Raw genomic sequence first — 12,215 nt, forward strand, 5'->3', positions numbered from 1 at the left:
TACATCAACATATCCAAAGCCTTCATTTCTTGTTTCTAAATACTGTTTCCCCCTTGTGCCTTTTCCTGTCCTGATGTTTGGTGCCAGCATGTACCCAGTTAGCAAGCCTTATTCCTGGGAATCATCTTCCACATCTTTGTCTCCATCTTTCTCAGCCCCAGTGATCACTCAGTGCCATCAATTCTGGTTTGTATACTTATCTTGAATATTCTCCTTCCTCTCTGTTTCCTCTACCTGAACAATCTTAAGACTTTTCATCATTGGTTCCGCTTGCTCTTGATGCTAGTTAACAGAAATCCCTGTCTTAGTCTTGCCTTTGTCCAGGGCATCCTCTACACTGTAGTAGGAGTAACATATGGAAGACATCTACTGGGAATTATAATCAGCATCTCAACCTGATGTAGTGCTAAAACAAACCTCCTCTGCCTATAGTCTTGTCTTTTAAAAACTAATTAGCAGTTTTCTACGTTTCATTCCTAAGTCCAAAAATTCTTGATATCAGCCTTGCCTGCCCTCTTTCATACCACACATTTAATCTATCATCAAATTATGCTGGCTCGACCTTCACGATGTAATCAGAACCTAACCATTTCACGCTGCCTGCAGTGCTGTTATCCCAGTCCAAGCTGCTATCATTTTTTTCCTGGATTATTGTAAACCCTATATACTAGTGTTCCTGGTAGATCTTTATCTGCTAAAGCTATGCTGTCTAGTACAATAGCCACTAGCCACTTGAGGCTTTTGAGAACTAGAAATACGGCTCACTAGAATATGAAATGAGATGTGCTATTAAAAAGATCCACTGGATATTGAAGAATTCATGTTCAAAGAGAATGTAAAATATCTCATTAACAATATTTTATATTGAATATATGTTGAAATAATATTTTCGATAGTTTGGATTAAGAAAATGCATTATTGAAATTAATTACATGTTTCTTTTATTTTTTCCAGCATGATTAGTAGAAAAATTGAAATCACATATGTGACTCACCTTTATACTATTAGACAGCAGTACTCTAAATATTTTTCTAAACACAGCAGTCAGAGCTACCCTTTGGAAATGTCAGCTCTTATCATTCTTTGGACCAACACCCTCCAAAGGCTTTCCAGGCCCCTCAAGGGAGAAGGCAGTCTGTATAGTGGGTGACAAGGCCCAGTGTGATCCTGTCCCCTCCGCTCCTCTTCCTTCCACTTTCTGCTCTCTAGCTCCAAGGGCCTCCGTGCAAGCCCCACCTGAGGGCCTTTGCATTTATATTCTCTTCGCTTGGCTAACTGTTTCCCAGCTAGCTGTGTGGCTTGCTTTTGCATTTCTTTCTGCTCAAATGTCTCTTATTAATTCTATTAGAGAGGCTCATCCTGATACCCTATTTAGAGCCGCAATCATCTTCCCTGCACATACTCAGTGTGAATATTTTCTTCATGTTTTCGCTTTACTTTGAATGACTCCTCGTTGTCTGTAGAATGAAATCTAGATTGCTTAGTATTTCTCGGTGCACCGTTATTATTTAGCCACTTTCTAACTCCAGCACTCACTGTTCTCAGCAACTCTCATACCATGCAGTTAGAATCACTTGTAAGAAACACAAAATAAAAGTGGTTTAGAAAATAGAGGTTTAAAGGATTATTAGTAAATGTAAATATATTCTTGCACTGAATTAACATTCATTCTTCTTCAAACATTGTATGATATGCAAGGAGGAAAGTTTATTTAACCCTTTGAATTCCAGTTGGCACCCATTCCTTAAAATGTATGTTAATAGTATCCATACCAAAGACAAATGATATACTTACCAAGAAAGAGTATAAACCTTTATAAAAGTATCTCTATGTGAGTAAGTTTTCTTTATTAGTGTTTATTTTCCTTTGGAACAAAGATTATGATCAGAGTTTTTCTCCTCCTAATGAAATAGGAACTATAACTTATCAATAGTTAGATACTTCATTATAAGACAGGTGATTTTGGGAATGAACATTTCTATTTTGGCTAATCAGGAAAACACATTGTAACTTAGGAATAAATGAATCTTTCAGAAATGTTTATTGTTCCAGTTCATTCAAATATATCTTTTGTACAGTATTTCTTAAAACCCATAAAATTAATCGTGTATTTAAAACACTTTATTGGCATTTATTTCCTAAATCAAATTCAGCACTAGTATTTAATTTTACTGTCTGTTACAGCCTGGGGATCTGGCAGTTAAAATTATTTTTCTGTTTTAAAATAAAAATATTTTCCTCCAGGGCTAGCTTTCATATTCTTGAATGTGTTTATGTCACACTGCCTTGCATTTCCATGTGCTGAGATCTCGAGAATCTGTCAGAGCTAATCTGGATCTGGTATTTATTTGTGTCTTAAAATTATGCTGAAATTTTAATTACTAACTAATCATGCCCCTGGCTTGGTAGGATATATGGAACTAAACTTCTGTATATCAGCTACTGGAGTTAAATTTTAAATCCTTCACTACTCAAAGCAAGGGCAGTACAATAAACTTTTATTTACCATCTGCAAGATGCTACGTGTTACACCGACTATAAAAGTTCATAAGACAAAATCTAAGTCCTCAAATGCACAATAATTCTAATCCACTGTGTCTTCTATACATGTACTCCACAATGAGTAACTCTTTCTACCTCTTCAGAGAACTTGCCTTCCACCTATTAGTCCTAATTGAAATCTATCTGTACAATATGAATACCTTTTCCCTTTTAATCTTTCTAAATTGAGTTGCCATTTTCTCAAGGCTGCTGGAATCACAAGGACATATATTCAAAGTTAATATTTGTAGAAAAATTTCAGATTTCATAGAGGCATATCATTTATATGACTATCTTGTCCTCATCCTTATTGTCTTTACCAAAACTCCTTAATAACATTTCTTAAAGACTTACACTCAAGGTTGGCCATCATTTCATCCACCCCCATCTCCCAGAATCATCCTGAGCAACTTTAATGTCTCCTGAAATGTTCGCCCAATGACTTTACCTTCTTAATCCTGAAGACCTTCACCCAGTCATAAATATATCTCAGATTTGTCTTTCTTTTGTTGCCTTTTACTGAAATACTCCGATACCCTTTCTAAGCAATGTCTCAGTTTCATTTTTCCTTGTCTCTTCTGTTACACAGCTACCAAAGTCATCTTTTTAAGCACATACCTTTTAGGTTTTTTCCTTGGCTTCAAAAATTTGATACGTTTCCCACTACCTAGAGTGGTGCTTCACAACTTTCCACCATCATGGCTTATATTGAAAAAGGTAATACATATCCATGAGTAAACTGAGGGGGAAACTTGGACCTGGAGGCCACTAACCTGGGGCCTATGGTACATTTACTGGGCTGCTCCCATGTAGAGCATGAAGCCCAAGCTCTTTAGGTTTGGTGTCTTACTTAGGAACCTCCTCAGCTCTTTCCTCCCGAAACAGGGCCTGGAACAAGAACTGGAGGACAGGTCATTTTAAAGCCAAAGCCAGGGGTTAAATAGGGTGAGACAGGGAGGAGAGAAGCCCTTTGGACAACTGTCGCTCATTTATTGGAGAAAATGTGTAGAATGAGCCACAGAACTGTTCCACAGGAGGACAGCAGGAGAGTGAAGCATTTTTCTACAGTCTGTTGTCTCTCATGAACTGGGAGTTGTGCCCAAACTCTGCATCTCCAGGCTGTACCTGCAGGGGAACTTGAAGCTCTTTTTGCTTCAGAGAAAGTCTTAGAGTGTTATAGACTTATGTTGGAACTAAGTGGATTCAACTGTTTACCCTGTTTGCTCTGTACTCATGTAGCCAAGATGATATAAAGTGGAGTATCAGAAATGTTTGGTGTAGACTTCCTCTTGTACCACTCAGATCTTGTGCTTCACGTTAAGCTCCCTCTGTCTTTAACTCTTTAAAAAGTAACTGGTCATAATATTAATGTATTGGAAAGAAGAAAAAAATGAAAATAACAAGACTTATGACCAGAAGCTTAGTGGATCAGCTATAGGCTGTGCCAGTCTCAAGCTGGTTTTAAGGATGTTGTAGCTCATCCTCTCCCTCCTTCATTACTCATTTCTGATTTTCTCACTCTTAGTCGGCACTTCTACTAGAAGTGGCCCAGACTGCCATCCCTGAGGAGTTTGAGCCATTGGTTGTCTTGCCCTGTCAGGATGTCAATCACCAGGCATGAATAACACCAAGAGATGTCCCAGGGAATCCCCAGCGTTCCCAGCACCCTTCTGTCCATCCCTTCCCTATTGCAGCAGTCTTATTTCCTCATGATGGTTAGGGCTGATTGATTATCCTATCTGTCTCCTTTCTTTGCCTACTGGTCCAACAGAATGAATAATACAAAGTAACCAGACAAAGCTTTGGCTACAATGGGGCCCTTACATTGTCCACTAGTGCAGTTGTTCTCAACTAGGGATGATTTTGCCCCCACAGGACATTTGGCCATGTTTGGAGATGTTTTTTGTTGTCAAATTGATAGGGAGTTGCTCCTGGGATCTACTGGGTAGAGTTCAGGGATGGTGCCAAACATCCGACATTACACAGGACATGCCCCCACTAAAAAGAGTTATCTGGCCCCAAATGACAAGAGTGCCAATCTTGAGAAACCCTGCTCTAATAGAAGTGATTCACCGCTGGGAACCTGGACTTCTAATCCTACAGAGACTAGAGCTATGGGGACAGAATGCATGCAGTCTGCAAGTGGTTGTTTGGGAATGATAGTGCAAAGGTTCTTTCATTCTGCCCCTTAGTTCCCAGATCCATGTAGTCTAGCCATTGGGAACATAGCACCAAACAGCATCCATTTGGTTGAGTGCGTAAACCAGACTGCAGAGGATAGTGTCCTAGAGTTATCCAGTCAAAGGATGGGGAAGCTGAGACATTCATTCATATATCAGGGCTTTGGTAAACCTATGAGGTGGGACATTGGCATGGTGATGTAACGTAACTGTACATCAGTCATGCTGAACCCAGGCGGGTGAAAAGCACGTACAAGGACCAAATGTATCTGTTCTATGTAGAATATATTCAGAATATAAATACAGAGGATTTTTCTTTATTGCCAGTGAATTTCCAGCACCCATACAAGTGCCCTGCACATAGGTTCATATGAGTGGCTTAACAAATATCTGTTGAATAAGATGAAATAATTGAGCATGAGTAAACAATAAATCAATTAATAAATGAAATCCTGCCTGAAAATTTTCAAATGTATTGAATATTTTAGTGTGGTTACCAGTGCCATCTTAAATGAAGACCCTCATGATCTCGAATCTGTGGCCTCCCTATAGATGTCACAGCGTCAATAATAAGCGTATCTTGCATTTGTTCTCAGTGTCTCTCTTTGCTGGCTTTGATTAGACATTATCCAGCTTAAGATAATATACTTGCTTTTTATGTTCAATATTCTCCTTTGCTCCTGAATGATGATTGAACTGAAACATTCATGAAGGCATTATTTGAGTTAAATTTTAGAAGAGTGATAGTATTTCAATAGGTGAAAATGGAGTGTAGAGAAGATCAAAAACAAACAAAAAAATGAGTATAAGAAATCTCTAAAAGTGTGTTTTCAGGTAATTATAATTAGTGCTTAGGATATATTAATTCTATATGTGGAAGTAACAGGAAATCTTTGAAGATCTAGTTGGGGTTACAGTTTGCCAGGCCTTTTAGTACCAGGTGAAAGCATCTTCACACCTTCATAAATGCCCCAGTTACTGATAGTTCATTATGTTCTGCTTCTACAGTAATGCTCATGCTCGTTGACAGTATACCTTATGCTTTTATCTCTAACCATTCTGTCTGGATCCTCTGAGACTCTCATGAGGCTGCATCAGGTTCTTCCTACACTCTCATGTCCACATACATATATTCTCCGAGCTTTTACATTTTGAACTTCTTAATTCTCACTCACCTAATGCTTGACATTGTTTAACTTGTTATATGTTTTAAATTCACTCACCAACTACATAAGAAGCCAGCCAAGGAGAACACTAATTATTTCTATCTCCTACACATCAGCAAGCAGAATGCATACATCTAATCTCCTAGTATTCATCCCAGGAGACCAATCTTTTGTTGGGTCCCTTTCCTCTCCGCCTCCTACCCTGCACATGCTCTCACTGGAGCTCCTGCTCTCTCTCTCCCTTCTCCTTTCTCTGTCTCCTTCCCCCTTCCTCCTCCTCACACATACACTGCCCAACACCACTCAATTTTTGCTTCTTTCCTGCATACTTTTGCTTCGACTTATTCCTGATGGAACCTTGTTTTTGTTGGCTTATTTTCCTAGATGGGAAGTGATGGAATTTTACGCCTCAGTACTTCAGCTCTAAATAATGAATTCTTTGCATATGCAGCACAAGGGTGGAAACAGCGACTGGCAGAAGGTAAATTTGTATTTTCTATTATTATGTGACATATTGGAGTACACATACTGTACTGAGCTTGTACCTTTCTCTGATTTCTCAGTCTTTTCCCCGACACAGTACACTTTAATTTAGTAAAAACTCATATCCCTTTCCAAATGAGTTCACTGATTCTTTTGTTATACTTGACATTATTGATGTCAGATATTTTTGAAGAAAGCATAATTTTATCTTGGACATCATAAAATTTTTGATGCAGCAACATTTTCTTGCGGATGGTAATTTTAATGACATTGTTTGATCCATTATGCATTCTCTTAAGCATCCTGGCACCTAAAGAAACTTCTTTTAACGCTCTCTTCCCTGGAAGTTACCGCTTCACCTTATCCTTCCTTTAATCACCAAGTTTCTTGAAAGACTACAAAATGCCCAATGCTACTGTATTTTTCCTCTTTACACACTCAAACTTTATAGTCAGGGATGGGCTCACTCTACACAACTGAAATATTCCTGCTAGAGAAGAATACTAGCCAGGCGTGGTGGCTCACTGAGCCTGTTATCCCAGGACTCTGGGAGGCCTAGGCAGGCAGATCGCTTGAGCTCAAGAGTGAAGACCAGCCTAAGCAACATGGTGAAACTCCATGTCTACAAAAAATACAAAAATCAGCCAGGCATGGTGGTGCATACCTATAGTCTTCAGCAACTAGGGAGTCTAAAGTGGATGGATCACCTGGGCTCAGGAGGTCAAGGCTGCAGTGATCGACCTACTGATCATGCTACTGCACTCTAGCCAAGGCAACAGAGTGACACCGTGTCTCAAAAAAAAAAAAAAAAAAATTACTGATGGCAAATTCCAATTTTCTGTTCTCAGCCCTTACATTTCAAGTTCCTTCACCAATATCTCATTTGTTTTTTCACCCCATCTGACTTGAAACCATCTACTTTAGATTTTAAAAACAGATTATAAATTATTTTTCTGGGGCTACGTTTCTGCCAGCCCTTGCTCAGCTTTCATCAGGATCTCCTATTCTTCCATCTGATGCCTCCAGCATTTTCTTTTCTAATCATACTATTCCCTAAGCTGCCTCATTCACCACCTTGGTTTTAGCTATTGCCAGCGTGCCAAGAATTTTCAAATCTGGCTTTCACCCCCTTGCCTAATCCCCCTACTCCTTCCCCAGTGTTTTATTTTCAAATGCTTAGCAGATCTCACTAGCTAATAACAGGCACTTTAAACCAAAATGCCCAATATTAAATTCACGAGCTTCTCTTCCCTCTCAACTCCTTCTTCTGTTTCCTCTATTTCTGTAATGTCACAACCGTCCTCATAGTTCCTCAGCTTAAAACCTTACTGATGTCTTTGACCCTCTTCCTTTTCTCCACACCTGTCTGGTCATGAACTGTTACTTGTACTTGACCCCTCTTTCAGCATTCCTGTTGCTACTGGCCCAGCTGTAATCTCCACCTTTCCTGTGTGGTATTCAGCAGTCCTATAGCTGCAGTCCTCCAATTTCTTCACTCTGTTGTCAGACCTGTTTTTCTACGCAGCTTATTTGGCCATATTCCCTCCACACTGAATGCCACCAGAACCTCCCTCTGTCTCTCATAGAAAAATGAAGAAGTTTCTTTAGAACATCTATTGGGTAATTGGCCTCAGCTTTTATTTCCCATTTTATTTCTTGCTATGTTTTACTCACAATTGGCCACTCAAAAGATCATAAACATATGGATTTGTATCTCTGTGCCTTGTGATTTAATTACTTTATAAAAGCCTGAGCAACCTTCAAAATCTAACTCAAGAATCAGCTCCTATATGTGGTCCTCCTTAATCGACCTAAGCAGAATTAAGCACTTTACTTTCCATATTTCACTACATTTATTATTATGGCCTATACAGGGCTTCATACATTGTATTATAGTCTATTTCCAGCAGACTGATTTCCTTAAGGACAGTGAATATACGCTCTTTTATTTGTAGCCCCTAGCAGGTAATACATTTGCTAAATGCTTTAGCGTTCTTCTAAAGCATTTAGCTTTAGCATTTTTATGAACATCTTGAGTGATGTTCATAAAAAGAGAAAATGTAGAAATGTTATCATTATTTGTCCTTGTACTTTTCAAGATCCATAAAAGTTTACTCAAATGAATTACATGTTTTCTTTATTAATTGGCAAAAGATGTGACCACATTTATTCAATACATTAGCATTTTCTTTTTAGGAGAGTTTACCCCAGAAATGCAGTTGCGGATAAGGCAAGAAATTGAGAAGGAAAAGAAAACAGAACCTTGGAAAGAAAAATTCTTTGAGAGGTTTTATGGAGAAAAGTAAGTACTAGAGTATTTTTTCTCATTTCTCTGAGAAAGAAATGAAAATGTAATTCTCTGCTTCACATAGCACACTCATATGCTGTAAAACTTAATAAACCTGTGATAAAAGGCAATAGTCCCTCAGTGTAAGAAATTGCAGATGAAATTATAGTGGGATATCAGCACTTAAATTTTTAAAAAATGCATTTTCAAGGGTTTATAACTTGTTCATGAAATTTTATTTTGGGCTGAAAATAGCACATGAAATCTTAAAGTAGTCACTTTTGAATTTCTTAATAGATTTGAGTAAAATTATCCTGTTTTCAAGTATGTTCATGAAATAATGCTTTATAGATAAATAATTTTAGGCATGTATTTAATTCTCACACTTTTCTAAAAATATTGACTGTGTCTAATGCATTTTAATCTTTGTTTAGTCCTTCTTTTGGGGAGAGCCTGAGATGTTATCTTTTGCTTTATCTTCCTCTTCAAATGTCATCTGTCTTTATTATCTGTATATGTGCTTCTTTTTTTTAAGTAACATGAGCGTTTACATCATAGTGTGGTAGTAAATGAACTAACCCTGAAAGCAGTTTCACCTTTGCCTCATGTTTAACAGAGACACATTCTGCTTTGGCAATATTAGTGTCTCAGACAATCAGATCCCTAAATAAAGAGGGGTTTAAGAACTTACTGTTGATGGTCACTTCAGATCCCCCTTAGAGGAACTTATGCTCCAACTCCCACATACAAACCAATACTTGAAAGTTGTTATTTTGTGTAAAGGACACAGATGGTTGCAGGTAACAAGACCTATGTCATGTGATCTCATTTCACAAAATTACACTCGTAAATGGGGAAAAGAAAGACATGCCAGAAGGAGTCTCACGTGAGAGCTCTTCATGTAAAGAAATTAGATAATTAACAGACTGCTTGGAATAGGGTGCTCAGAGTATGCTAGCCTTCATGAATTCTCCTAAATGGCAGTCCTCTTGAGTAGGAAGGCCTGTTTTTAATTGCTGTGCCAGGATATATATATTTTTAAGCAAAACCAAATAGAGATAATTAATGTCTTTTCTCAAAGACTAAAAATGTGACAAGCTAGTTATATGTCTTCACATGAAGTCACCAACAATATCACTCAAGCCTGGCTGCATCAAAATCTAGGAGTTGAGCCCAGGAGTCTGTGTTTTGGAAGCTTTCCAGGTCATGCTGATGCCCAGCAGGATTAAGAACCCTGGAGGATAAGATTAAAGACCACTTAGGAGCCTTCTTCCCTCTCCTTTTGCCTGTGAAAGAAAATGCGGGGAGCTCTCTTTTTAGTAATGGCGGAAGCATAACTGAGATAGTACCTCCAAAGCATTGGTTCTTAATTTTTTAGTGATAGACCCATTCTTTTATTAATTTAATGTATTTATCTAACATCTCCTCTGTGCCAGACACTCTCCTGGATGCCAGGGATGCAATTGTTTGTAGGACTACCTAAGCTCTGCTCCCAGAGAGCCTCAGTTCAAGGGACCTACATTACAGAGAGCTTTCTTTCATGCAAAAAATAACATTGAGTATACACTGGCTCTGATATGTTTCTAAGAGCTTTGCAAATATTTCATTTAATCCTCCCAACAATTCCATAAGATGGATACCATTATTCATAATTTTTTTAACTTAGGAAGCTGAGGGAAAGTTAAGCTAAGTAATTTTCCCAGGTTTATAACAACAGTGAGGTTATTAAGTAACTTGCTTGGAGTCTTAATCCTGCAAATCCTTCTCAGAAAAATTCACATACATGCACAATTTTTGCATGAAATTTAGGGGCTTTCCAAATTCCCTTGGATATCAGATCTAGGGCCCCTTCCCTAGAAGATGACAGCTATGATATTATAAATAAACATGACCCCCCTCATTGCCGTCACCAAGCTCTGAATACAAAGCATGCTTCTACTTAGCCCTTTTTTTGCTGTAGTTTATCAGTAGCTTTTGTCCTCTCACATCACTGGACTTGTCTCTTGATCTTTTTTATCTTTCATTACATATTGCATGGCAGATATATTTTGAACATTTCATTGACTGCCCTTCTTTGTTGCCCCCAGGTTAACTTTATTCCCCCACCACCAGACAGTTTTTAGTTGACTGACACCACGTGCCTTTTCATTGCTGTAAGCTTTTTCAAAAATGTGTCTAAACATTCATACTAGTGTCCAGTTAAGATCTGTCTGATTTAGTTTTCAATTTTTTTAGATATTTATTATGATTCTCACTTGCCTAATCTGTTTGTAATATATTATTGTATATTTGGTTTACATCACTTGTATAAATGCTAAGTATTACAGGGATTGGCTTGTGAACTTGTGTCTAGATTTCTGGAGGCCAGGGTTTTCCTTTGCGTAGTATGGGGAACTGTGAACATCTTCCTCCTATGCCTTATGCAATCTTAAATCTATTTTTCCGTGAAAATAAGAAAATGTTGACATGGGTATATTTTATACAGTGCTGTTGTACATATACACTTACCTATATGTATATTTAATAATATTATTAACCAACTAGCAGAAATTTGGCTGCCAGTGGATAGATTTCTGAGTGTTACATACTTATTCTAGTATCAGTGGTACCTCTGCTTGACCTAGTCCCAAGGAACCTTATTTCTTGCAGATTATTCTGCTTTAAATTTACCTGTAATGTTGTTTTTCTGATACTCTCAGTATAGTATAGTTATAAATTGTAGCTTAGTTTGAATTCATCTTAGAGAACATTGAAAGGAAAGAGAATATGTATGAAGGCAGTATTTTCTACCTTTTCAGAGATTTCTGAATTTAAATAAAGAAGGCTATGGCCAAATACCCAAAAACTGTATTCAACGTTATTTCCCTTTCACATTGAGGATTTTTAAAAAGCAAACGTTAAAGTGGTTTTCACTGAGGTATTGTTTGCATCAATGTTACCATGACTATATTTCTTCACTTAAATGTGCTTTTTCCTCTAGAAATGTTCTCTCTCCTGCTTATCTTTCTCATTGCCTTAACTTCATTTAGAGCAGCATATTTCTCTACCATCTGATGCTGACAATGTAAATTATATGATAGAAAACAGTGATTTACAGTACCCTTGATTGTAACTCTGATTAGATTTGCCTTAAGACCTGAACATCATGCTCAATTATTTCTTGATTTTCTTGATTTTCTGTACCTATCATGTATGGAATATCTTTACAGTAAGAGATCTGCATAAAAGAATTTAAAAGTCTTGCTTCACACAAATGTAAGCTGGTAGAATAACTTTGATAACCCCAAATATGTTCTGTTATTCTTTAATGAAATTTACATGTTGTCTTAGGTTAGACAGTTAGATGCCAAAATAAGGTGATTGAGTAATCATTTCAATTTCAGAATTTGATGAATTTCATTCATCTTCCGTTGATCTTAATTTCTTGGTTTTCTTGCATCCTCTGAAAACTATATAATTTTCTATTATAAGAGCATCTTTCTACTTGCAGATTTAAAAAATATATATTTTATACGTTATTTTGCTTTTCTGCTCATATTTTCTAATACTTTGTTGTAT

The 12,215-nt window shown here is 37.4% G+C and overlaps 1 protein-coding gene across 4 annotated transcripts in view; it reads left to right on the top strand.

Annotated features, from left to right (window-relative positions):
- Window positions 1-12,215, top strand: part of ASXL3 (ASXL transcriptional regulator 3) — a 172,913-nt gene that overhangs the window by 147,520 nt on the left and 13,178 nt on the right. For all 4 annotated transcript variants that reach the window (XM_055367993.2, XM_055367995.2, XM_063699143.1 and 1 more), the window contains 2 exons: window positions 6,272-6,368; window positions 8,567-8,672. In XM_055367993.2, the coding sequence (XP_055223968.1) occupies window positions 6,272-6,368; window positions 8,567-8,672 (203 nt within the window). The remainder of the gene's footprint in view (window positions 1-6,271; window positions 6,369-8,566; window positions 8,673-12,215) is intronic.

This window comes from Gorilla gorilla, chromosome 17 (genome assembly GCF_029281585.2).
Source record: "Gorilla gorilla gorilla isolate KB3781 chromosome 17, NHGRI_mGorGor1-v2.1_pri, whole genome shotgun sequence".
NCBI lineage: Eukaryota > Metazoa > Chordata > Mammalia > Primates > Hominidae > Gorilla > Gorilla gorilla.